The 12,230-nt window shown below is 42.0% G+C and overlaps 1 protein-coding gene across 2 annotated transcripts in view; it reads right to left on the bottom strand.

Moving 5' to 3' along the window:
* Positions 1-12,230, bottom strand: part of RASGEF1A (RasGEF domain family member 1A) — a 260,770-nt gene that overhangs the window by 59,505 nt on the left and 189,035 nt on the right. The window contains exon 1 of one of the 2 annotated variants that reach the window (XM_034424910.3): positions 1,853-2,199. The exons of the other annotated variant lie outside the window; for it this stretch is intronic. Coding sequence (XP_034280801.2) covers positions 1,853-1,879 — 27 coding nt within the window. The 5' untranslated portion in view covers positions 1,880-2,199. Of the gene's footprint in view, positions 1-1,852; positions 2,200-12,230 lie in introns of those variants that run through there. 2 annotated transcript variants of the gene reach the window in all.

Genomic DNA, 12,230 nt, shown 5'->3' with positions numbered 1-12,230 from the left:
GTCTCCCCTAGTCCTTCTTTTCATTAAACTAGACATACCCAGTTCTTGCAACCGTTCTTCATATGTTTTAGTTTCCAGTCCCCTAATCCTCTTTGTTGCTCTTCCCTTTCTAGAGTCTCAACATTTTTTTTACATCATGGCGACCAAAAGTGGATGCAGTATTCCAATTGTGGCCTTACCAAGGCATTATAAAGTGGAATTAACACTTCATGTGATCTTGATTCCATCTCTCTGTTTATGCAGCCTAGAACTGTTTTGGCTTTTTTGGCAGCTGCTGCACCCGGCTGGCTCATATTTAAATGGTTGTCCACTAGGACTCCAAGATCCCTTTCACAGTTACTACTAGTGAGCAAGGTACCACCCAGAGGTGGGTTTCAGCAGGTTCTGACCAGTTCTGGAGAACCGGTAACAGATATTTTGAGCAGTTTGGAGAACTGGTAGTAAAAATTCTGACTAGCCCCGCCCCCATATATTCTCTGCCTCCCAAGTCCCAACCGATCGGAAGGAAATGGGGATTTTGCAGTAACCTTCCGCTAAAGTGAGATAGGAATGGAGATTTTACAGCATCCTTCCCCTGCCACACCCACCAAGCCATGCCATGCCCACCAAGCATGCCCACCAAGCATACTACCAGAATCAGTAGTAAAAAAAATTTTGAAACACACCACTGGTACCACCTATACTTTACTGTGCATTTTGTTTTTCTTGCCTAAATGTAGAACCTTATTTTTTTTCACCATTGAATTTCATTTTGTCAAATAGTGCCCAGTGTTCAAGTCTGTCAAGATCCTTCTGTATCTTAAGCCTATCTTCTGGCGTGTTGGCTATTCCTGCCAGCTTGGTTTCAATTGCTTTGAAATGTTCAATTCTCAATTCACTGGCAGCTTTTAATGCCTTTTGAGCCACTTGAGGCATGAAGTCGGTGGCTTCAAAAAGTTACCAGAAAAGTGAGCTGCTCCTTTTGTTTTTCTATGTTCTTGGGTTAATGAACCAAGACCTCCTTGCCCCCACATTTGGGAGAGGCAACCTTGAGAGAGAAAAGTTGAGAACGGTAGATTGTCTAGCTCCTTTTCATTGGCCGATTCACGACAGCGTGGGGGCAAATATTGCCTTGTGATGATCTCTCCACAAATTAAGCAGCGAACTTTGGAAAAGTGCCCAAATGAACAACATCCGTCTGCAGTGGTAGGCGAGCTATTTTTCAGGAAACAGAGCAAAAATGCACCCAAAACACAGCCTCCAGTTACAAGTTAGCAAGCATTTGCGTGAAAGAACCTCTGGCACGCTAAGAATCTTTTGAGTCAAAAAAATGTTTGCACACCTTCCCGTATGGAAGCTAAAAAGTCCCTTGCACTTGTTGTTATGTCTGTCTTTGCTGTCAAGAGAGACCCAAGAATGCAGCTGCTGCAGCTCTCCTATTTCTAAATCAAACTGTTCAAAGGCGTGTGTATTTTCACTGCCTCCAAAGGATTGAAAAAGCTCCTGTTATTATGTTTATTTACCCAACGGCAGCCCAACTGCTTAAGCCAAACCAGAAAGGGCAGTTTGAAGCAGCAACGAAACAACTCGCTTGGATGGCAAAAGAAAGGAAAAACTTCAACCTCTGTTTAACATTTGAGTTACTACGTCCTTCTCCTACAGTAGCCAGAACCGCTAAAAATATTCCCACGCCTGACTTTTAAAAACTTGCCTAGAGTAGACTGGAGATCAATCAAATTTTTTTCCCCCCCATTCAACTTTTCTTTAAGAGAGTTTTCAAATATTAGCGGCTCGCCCTTGCAAAGGGAGCGAAAAAGGAAGGAAGGAAGGAAGAAAAAGCGATAGGAAGGAGAAAAAACAAAATCTTTCTTACCCTCATGGCTTTCTGGAGTATGTACATATAGGTTTTCTGGCAGGTATATAACCCCTGTTAGCCCAGCATTGTAGTTTCAGCCTGAGAGGAGTAGGGAATGAGAGAGAAAGAGAGAGCAGTGCTCTCCGTCCAGCAACTCTTCCCGCCAGCTCAGATCTAAAATAACAAAGCTTGCAAGCATCCCATTTCCAGACTAGCTCTGACGTCAGCAGCTGCCTCAACCCACTGTTGGCTGAGCCGGAGGTATGTCGGATTCAAAAGGAGAGCTGGTTGACCCCATCTGTCTTTTGTGCCAGCCTTGGAAATTGAAGGGGGGAGGAAAGGGCCCCTCTCAGCTTTTTGGAAACAAATGGGTCGGGATTCCTTGCACTCCTGTTCGGTGTCTTTCCTTCAGTTTTTGCTAGCTCAGAAAGCCCAGGACCGGGTGGCAAGGAACAAAAAGGAGCCAGTTTCCTGGAAGTTACAATAACAGAAAATACAGCTACTCCTTGACTTATGACCACAATGGGGCCCAACATTTATAGGTTGCTAAATGAAACATTTGTTTGTTTTTTTTAAAAAAGTTTTTAATTAGTAGTTCAAAATTAAAAACATTGGACATAGATATGACATCACTGGTCCCAAGCATCTTCCAACACTTTAAACTAATACATAATTTACTAATGATAATATAATAATATATTCCTTACACCTGATACGTTATTTAAACATAGTATAATAATAGTAATTTATACCTTATTCCTATACAATTATACATATCTATACCTACATATTTCTTTCTTTCTTTCTTTCTTTCTTTCTTTCTTTCTTTCTTTCTTTCTTTCTTTCTTTCTTTCTTTCTTTCTTTCTTTCTTTCTTTCTTTCTTTCTTTCTTTCTTTCTTGGTTCGATTTATATGCCGCCCTTTTCCGGAAACTCAGGGAGTCTTACAATGCGTTAAGCAATAGCCTTCATACTTTTGAATATACCTGCTTAGCAGGGCTTTCGGGCCTCCCCAAGCAGTGTTCTTTTTTATACAAAGTCAGCTTATTGCCCCCACAAACTGGGTCCTCATTTTACCTACCTCGAAAGGATGGAAGGCTGAGTCAACCTTGAGCCTGGTGAGATTTGAACTTGCAGTAATTGCAGGCAGCTGGTGTTAACTTAACATTGCTTTAGTCTGCTGCACCACCAAAGCTCTTATATACCTTGTATACCTATCTATACAATTCACATACATATTTATCTACAATAACATATATAATTCTAGTCTAACACTACACATTTGTCTCGGCTCTCCTCCTTTTATCTAACCATTCATAGAATTTTGCCCAGATTTTATAGTACAATGTTTCACTTTTATCCTTGAGTTCAATGAAACGTTTGTTAAGTGAGTTTTGACCCATTTTATGACCACTGTTGTGAAGTGAATTGTTGCAATTGTTCCATTCCTCTGCTCGCAACAGAATACCTTATGTCACCAGGCTTGAAATTTTGGACTTAGACAACTTAGAACTACGCCGACTTCAGTCAGACCTAAGCATAGTACATAAAATTATCTGCCACAATGTTCTTCCTATCAATGACTAATTCAGCTTCAACTGCAATAATACACAAGTACACAACAGATACAAGCTCAAGGTAAACCGCTCCAAACTCAATTGCAGAAAATACAACTTCAGCAACAGAGTGGACAATGCCTGGAATGCACTACCTGACTCTATATGGTTTCATCCCCAAACCCCCAAAACTTTAACCTTAGACTGTCTACTGTTGACCTCACCCCGTTCCTAAGAGGTCTGTAAGGGGCGTGCATAAGCGCACCAGCGTGCCTACCATCCCTGTCCTAATGTTTTATTCGTATCCTTTTCATGTATAATTATGTTTACACTTATATCTGTTATCTTATACGTGTTCGACAAATAAATAAATAAAAATAAATAAATAATTGTTTAGTTAGTAATACAATTGTTCAGTGAATCTGGCCTTCCCCCTTGACTTGGCCTGTCAGAAGATCGCAAAAGGTGATCTGATTTTTTTCAGTGCCACTGTAACTTTGAACAGTCACTAAATGAAGTTAACTTGAGGACTATTTGTAACAGAGTCGGAAGGGACCTTGGAGGTCTTCTAGTCCAACCCCTTGCTCAAGCAGGAAATCCTATATGATTTCAGACGGATGGCTGTCCAATCTTTTCTTAAAAATCTCCAGTGTTGGAACATCCACAACTTCTGGAGGCAAGTTGTTCCACCGGTTAATTGTTTTAACTAAAATTTCTCCTTAGTTCTAGGTTGCTTCTCTCCTTGACTAGTTTCCATCCATTGCTTCTTGTCTTGCCTTGGGTGCTTTGGAAAATAGGTTGACCCCTCTCGTCTTTGTGGCAGCCCCTCAAATATTGGAACACTGCTATCATGGCTCCCCTAGTCCTTCTTTTCACTAGATTAAACATACCTAATTCCTGCAATTACATGCATAGAATTATCTGGTAGGGTCCCATTCAACTGTGTTGAACTTTTGAATCAAGGAGAAAAGTTTAAAAACTGTAGTTCTCCTCTTAAGGAATGAGGATTATGGAGCATGCCGAAACATAGAATAGATAGAATAGAATAGAGATGGAAGGGATCTTGGAGGTCTTCTAGTCCAGCCCCCTGTTCAAACAGGAGAACCTATACCATTTTAGATAAGTGACTGTCTAGTCTCTTCTTAAAAACCTCCAGTGATGGAGCACCCACAACTTCTGGTGGCAAGATGTTCCACTGATTAATTATTCTCACTGTTAGGAAGCTGAAATTCAGCTCTGTGTGTTAATTTAGAAATGAGGACTAGGTTCCATGCATTTGCACCTAGGGAAATGTAGCGCAGGAGGTAAACACTTACTGCAGAGGTCTTCAAACTTGGCAGCTTTAAGACTTGTGGACTTCTATTCCCAGAATTCTCCAGCCAGCTGGAGTGACTCAGGTATGCTGAAGTTTCTCCAAATACTTACATCAAAAACTTGTTGATTTGAAATTTGGGCAGGCGTGAAATGCCACTGAAAGATATTTGGAGTCATTGGTATTTGGTAATCACTACTTAGTCACATTTAAGTAATTTAACCTTAGGTCAAAGTTGTCAGTTGTTTGTTGTGCCTCGGTGAAATTTACTGTGTCAGGGAAGTTTTAAACCTACATATTTGAATGTAATTAGACACCTCCACTATTTGAATTCTTGGCATGCTTTCTGTAAATCTGATAAAGAAATATGACTTGGAAAGTAAAGGACTTTTTTACTTGTTCTAAAGAAAACTTGGGGGGAAAAATGGGTCACTTATGATTAATATTTTCATCTTGAATATTCCTGATTGGAGAAGGACACAACTGCCTATTGTGCTTTCCTCTGGCTGGATAAAGGCCAGTGTTTTTGGTTCCACCTAAAAGGGGAATTTAGAGGGATGCGGTGGCTCAGTGGCTAAGACGCTGAGCTTGTCAATCAGAAAGGTCGGCAGTTCGGCGGTTCAAATCCCTACTGCCCCGTAACGGGGTGAGCTCCTGTTACTTGTCCCAACTTCTGCCAACCTAGCAGTTCGAAAGCACGAAAAAATGCAAGTAGAAAAATAGGAACCACCTTTGGTGGGAAGGTAACAGCGTTCCATGCGCCTTTGGCATTTAGTCATGCTGGCCACATGACCACGGAGACGTCTTATTTATTTATTTATTTATTTATTTATTTATTTATTTATTTATTTATTTATTTATTATTTGAATTTTTATACTGCCCTTCTCCCGAAGGACTCAGGGCGGTGCACAGCCAACACTAAAACACACATATAAAAAAATTAAAAACGATTTAAAAATATATTAAATAATTTGGCACGGCGAAAGGCGCGTAGGTCAGGGATCATCTGTATCTCCGGGGGCAATTCATTCCAGAGGGCAGGTGCCCCCACAGAGAAGGCCCTCCCCCTGGGGTCGCCAGTCGACATTGTTTGACCGACAGCACCCTGAGGAGTACCTCTCTGTGGGAACGTATTGGCCGGTGGGAGGCTATTGGTAGCAGAAGGCGATCTCGTAAGTATCCAGGTCCTAAGCCATGGAGCGCTTTAAAGATGGTAACCAACACCTTGAATCGCACTCGGAAGACCACCGGGAGCCAGTGCAGCTCACGCAGGAGAGGTGTTACATGGGTGTGCCGTGTCGCTCCCATAATCACCTGCACGGCCGCATTCTGGACCAGTTGGAGCCTCCGAGTGCTCTTCAAGGAAAGCCCCATGTAGAGAGCATTACAGTAGTCCAGACGGGAGGTGACGAAGGCATGAGTGACCGTGCACAAGGAGTCCCGGTACAGAAAGGGACACAACTGGTAAATCAGGCGAACCTGATTAAAAAGCCCCCCTGGCCACAGCCATCACATGATCTTCTAGAGACAGCCGTGCATCCAGGAGGCCACCTAAGTTGCGAGCCCTCTCTGAGGGGGCCAAAATCTCACCCCCAATAGTCAACGATGGAACCATCTGGCTATACCGGGACGCCGGAAACCACAGCCACTCGGTCTGGGAGGGGTTGAGTCTGAGCTTGTTTCTCCCCATCCAGATCCGCAAGGCCTCCAGGCACTGGGACATCATGTCAAGGGCATCATTGTGGTGGTCCGGGGTGGAGATGTACAGCTGGCTCTCTTCAGACAGCGCTGGCTCTTCGGCTTTGAAACGGAGATGAGCACCGCCCCTTAAAGTCGGGAATGACTAGCATATGTGTGTGAGGGGAACCTTTACCTTTACCTTTAAAGGGGGATTTACTTAACTTTGTGGATTGATAAGAAGCAGGATTTTCAAGCGAGATGACGAAGGAGAACAAAGGGCATTTTCTTCATGAAAATGCTATTATTTATGTCCTTGGCTTGCTGCTTGAAATTGGTGGGCCAAAATTTATACACTCTACACTTGGACTCTCCCAAAAGTAGTTTTTCTACCAACTTGCCTTATTGTGAAGCTGTTTCTTCAAGGCGCAATAGACACCTTGCTTGGAAACTTGTGAAACTTATTTGAGCCTATTATTAGTATTGGTAATACTGATTTGGTAACATAGCTCCCTAGATGTTTCTTTGTGGTTGTCTCTGGAAAAGGCTAGAGATTAAATTGGAGCATTTCTGATCCAGCTAAGAACCAAGCTGTTCAGTTTAAATAGTTCTGTAATAAAATGAAAAAGATTTACATGGTGAGGGAGAGGGAGGACGAGGGAGGGAGGGTGAGGGCAAGGAGGAGGAGAAGCAGAAGGAGGAGGAGAAAGGGAAACGAAAAGAAGAGGTAGAGGAAAAGGAGGAGGAGGAGGAAGAAGAAGGAGAAGGAGAAGGAGGAGGAGGAGAGGAGGAGGAAGAGGAAGAGGAAGAGGAAGAGGAAGAGGAAGAGGAAGAAGAAGAAGAAGAAGAAGAAGAAGAAGAAGAGAGGAGGAGGAAGAAGAAGAAGAAGAGAAAGAAGAAGAGAGGAGGAGGAGAAAGAAGAAGAAGAGGAGGAGGAAGAAGAAGAAGAGGAGGAAGAAGGAGGAGGAGGAGGAGGAAGAAGAAGGAGAAGGAGGAGGAAGAAGAAGAAGAAGAGGAAGAAGAAAAGAGGAGGAGTAGAAAGAAGAAGGAGGAGGAGGAAGAAGGAGGAGGAGGAAGAAGAGGAAGAAGAAGAAGAAGAAGAAGAAGAAGTAGTAGTAGTAGTAGTAGTAGTAGTAGTAGTAGTTGGGTTGGGACCTTATTTTTTGGGACATTGTTGATTTATTAAATTAAATTAAATTAAATTGATAGAGCTGCCAAGTCTCTCAACTCTTGATGGCTTACGATAAAAACAACCATTTTTTTAAAAAAAATAATGATTTGCATGAATTGATTAATTTAATAACACTCCGCCCCACCCCCACCCCAAAAAATAAGTTTCCTCATCTCAGGACTTGGGGAAGTGCCAGGTCTTCCAGTCTTACTTAAAGAAGGACAGGTTGCGATATTCTGAAATAAATGAGGCAGAAAAAGAACGTAACATGATCCAAGGATTAAATTGTGGGCTGGCTATGTCAGCTAATATATTTTAAGCACACCTGTACCTGTAGCATCAACAGACATCTAAGATGAGTTCCACTGACACTATGCTTCAGTTCTCTACGATCTTGACCCGAGACTTTGATTTCAGGGTGGGTTCTACTTACCTTTACTACTGGTTTGCAACAGGGCTGGGTGCAGAATCTTCCTGATGATGTTGGGGTCGGTTCTTGCGAACCAGTCTGAACCAGGGGCAACTCACCACTGTTTGATTTCCTTCTAAGTCATTGGGACCAGTAATGGGTTTAACTTAGCTTCACTACCGGTTCGGAACTGAGAGTGCTCACACGCAGCGCTTCTGCACATGCCCAGAACCTTCTGCGCATGCGCAGAGCATCTGCGATGACATCCTGCCACCGCCGCTACCGGCTCACCCAAACCGGGGCAAACCGGTAGAAACCCACCACTGAACGGGACGTGTGCAATAAAATCTACCTTGCCTTGGCTGATCTCAAAAAAATCTAATACTGGATAGCACACCACAAGGAAATCCCAAGCTGGGAGCTCAAAACAAAAACAATCTGGAAAAATACGGACTCCCTACGATCTATTTCCCAACTGTGGCTGAGAAAACTACAGAGTTGCATCAAAGGAACCCATCTGGATTCAAAGAAAGCTATTTTCAATATAAACATTGTGACCAGATGAGCAATTGTTTTTGTTTTTGTGCAAAGCCTTCGAGAAGAATTTGATAGCTCTCTTAATGGGCTCCGTGACCCAAACTATCCAAACAGGGAGGCAGTCAAGAACATAGCAAGAACAGGGTGTTGCTAAGGAGGCAGGAAGAACTGGCTTGGTGAGTCAATTTTGTTTGGCCTTGGTTGTGTGCCAATTTTTTTCTTTCTTTCTTTTACTTAACGCACCTTTGGTTGCTTAGTGTTCCTTTTCCAAGCTACTCTCTGTTTAGTTTGACAATCCATGACTAATACTCGAGCCATTTAGTACAGTATTTATGCTGTTAAATGCCAATCATATGATATTTTAACAACGGCTAATAGCACTTGGCTGTTACGGCTGGGTTCCCATTTCATGCCGACCTGTGTTTTGCAGGACAAGCCACGATGGGCCATGATTACACACGCCAAGTTGTAAACCGCACATTGCAGGGGTCCTGCTTCTTTTTGAGATGCCTTTTTAAGCAAAAGAGAGGTCAATTGTGCTTTGTTTCAACTTTGTGGACTGTATAGCTGGTAAACAGGTTTCTTGGTCATGAATAGCATGCAAAGCTAGGAACCAGCGAATTAGCGTCTAGCACTAAGTCTGAATTTAAATCAAGATTGTTCCTCTGCGTTGTAAAAGACTTTGTGCTTGCTTTTTTTCAAAGCCAAGTCCATTTATTTGTAATATGCAATTTGCACAGTTCTATAAGCACTTTCTGACAAGTAAGATAGTTCCACTGAGTGAACAGGGGAACATTTCAGAAATAAGCAGGCATAGAAATTATGCCAAAGTGCTTTTCAAAAAGCAATGGGACTTCCTGGGTTTCTCCTTGAAAACGTTTAGCTTCTCATCCAAGAAGCTTCTTCAGTTCAGAACTGAACTAAAGAAGTTTCTTGGATGAGAAGTGAAATGATTGCATCCAGTTTTGGCTGTCACGATATAAAAAAGATGTTGAGACTCTAGAAAGAATGCAGAGAAGAGCAACAAAGATGATTAGGGGCCTGGAGGCTAAAACATATGAAGAACAGTTGCAGGAACTGGTTATGTCTAGTTTAATGAAAAAGAAGGACCAGGGGTGACATGATAACAGTCATGTCCAATATCTCCAATATCCCAGGGGCTGCCACAAAGAAGAGGGAATCAAGCTATCCTCCAAAGCACCTGAAGAAAGAACATGAAGCAATGGGCGGAAACTAATCAAGGAGAGAAGCAACCTAGAACTAAAGAGAAACAGTGAAAACCATTAACTAGTGGAAAGATTTGCCTCCAGACGTTGTGGGTGCTCCAACACTGGAGGTTTTTAAGAAGAGATTGGACAACCATTTGTCTGAAATGGGATAGGATCTCCTGCCCGAGCAGCGGGTTAAACTAAAAGACCCCCAAGGTTCCCTCCAACTCAGTTATTTCAAGGAAAAATCCAAGAAAGTCCAGTTGCCTTTTGAAAAAGCACTTTTGACCCATAGGATTGAGAATCTCCATAGCCATGGAAATTGTGGTACAGATTTACATTTAGTAGATTTCATCCATCCACAAATGTGTAACTAAAGATAAAGGTAAAGATTCCCCTCGCGCATATGTGCTAGTCGTTCCCGAATCTAGAGGGTGGTGCTCATCTCTGTTTCAAAGCCGAAGAGCCAGCGCTGTCCGAAGACATCTCCGTGGTCATATGGCCGGCATGACTAAACCCCAAAGACGCACGGAACACTGTTATCATCCCACCAAAGGTGGTCCCTATTTTTCTACTTGCATTTTTTACGTGCTTTCGAACTGCTAGGTTGGCAGAAGCTGGGACAAGTAATGCGAGCTCACCCTATTATGCGGCACTAGGGATTCGGACCGCTGAAGTGCTGGCCTTTCGATCGACCAGCTCAGCATCTTAGCCACTGAGCCACCGCATCCATTAATGTGTACCTAGTTGCACACAAATACATACACAACCCAACCCTATATATAGAATGTATGTTATATAGATATAGACCCCATGCAACTAATGGTGGCTAACTAACAAACAAACAAACAAAAAAAAATAGTATGCACATTTTGTCAGTGTTCTTATTTCTGTTCCATAATTATTTTCTTTTTAAGTCAAGTAGGAGAAGATGAACTAAGATAATTGCTAGAAGTCAAATATAAATTGGAGGTTGAATTACAGTGTGCTGCATGCAATTTACTTAAAGGTACTTGGCTGAATTGCCTGCCTGATTTCCTATCAAAGAGTAACAAGTAATTACAACAGCCTCAATTTACATTCTTCCAACCTAGACTGCTTTCTTAATTACAAAGGAAAATAACTCCGGCATATGCCATTTACCTCCTTTTATTACATCCACAGGACAGTTTTTAGACTTGTTTTGTAACCCCTGGCTTTTACAGGATGCGACGCCTGCCTGGAAAAGATGCTCAGGCTAATCCTTGGATAGACAGAAAGTTTAGCTGTTTCTCGGATGTTGCCTTTCTTAGCAACACAAAACAGGAATTAAATTGGGGGCTGGAAATTCACTTTCGGTAGTAAAAAAAATTGGATTTCACCATTGTTTAAATACCTGTCTTTTTAAGTTTACACACACACACACACACACACACACACACACACAAAATAATGATAAATAATGCCAATAGGCCTGGGGAACCCAGAGCGGGATGGAGCCCATTAAATGGCTCGTGTGATCTGCTGTCGCCGGGTGGGGTGGGTGGGAGGTGGGGGGTGATTTTGTTATACTGTACTATATTAATTTATTTTATTCTTTTTGTTAGTTTTTATTGTTTTAAATGTGGTTTTATATTCTACAAGCTGCCTTGAGTCGCCGTGGGCAACTTTATTCAATAAATAAATAAACAAACATATATATATATATATATATATATATATATATATATATATATATATATATATATATATATATATAATTTTGAATATATACATACTGTACATATATTCATGCACATGCACACACACACAAACATATGTAGGTAAACAGCTGTTTGTTTAGTGACCATTTGAAGTAGCAACTTATGACCGTTTTCACACTTATGACTGTTGCAGTGTCCCCATGGTCATTAAATGTGATCAAATTTCAGGCACTTGGCAATTGATACACATATATGATGGTTGCACTGTCACGTGATCCCCTTGCAACTTTCTGACAAGCAAAGTCCATGGGGAAGCCAGATTCATTTAACAACCGTGTTACTAACTGAACAACTGCAGTGGTTCACTTAACAACTGTGGCGAGAAAGGCTGTAAAACAGGGCAAGGCTCACTTAACAACTGTCTGGCTTAGCAACAAAAGTTTTGGGCTCAATTTGGTGGTAAATCAAGGACTACATATATACAAAAGGGACGCAGTGGCTCAGTGGCATCATGACATCCATGATCCATGGGTCATCTCTTGTCTTCTCTTGGGTGTTCATGGACGAGAGAGAGAGGGAGGGAGGGAGGGTGGGAGAGAGAGAGAGATGATAGATAGATAGATAGATAGATAGATAGATAGATAGATAGATAGATAGATAGAAGTAGGTAGGTTAGGTAGGTAGGTAGATGATAGACAGACAGACAGATGATAGGTAGGTAGGTACATACTATAGGTAGGTAGATGGTAGGTAGGTATGTAGGTAGGTAGATATGTATCCATCTCTAAAGCTTGGCCACACTGGAAAATAGAACACTATGGAGAAGTAGTGATGAAGCTAGATC

Source organism: Pantherophis guttatus, chromosome 6, assembly GCF_059756535.1.
Source record: "Pantherophis guttatus breed Tessera chromosome 6, ASM5975653v1, whole genome shotgun sequence".
NCBI lineage: Eukaryota > Metazoa > Chordata > Lepidosauria > Squamata > Colubridae > Pantherophis > Pantherophis guttatus.
Note: the sequence above shows the minus strand (reverse complement) of the source record. Positions and strands in the feature narration are given on the sequence as shown.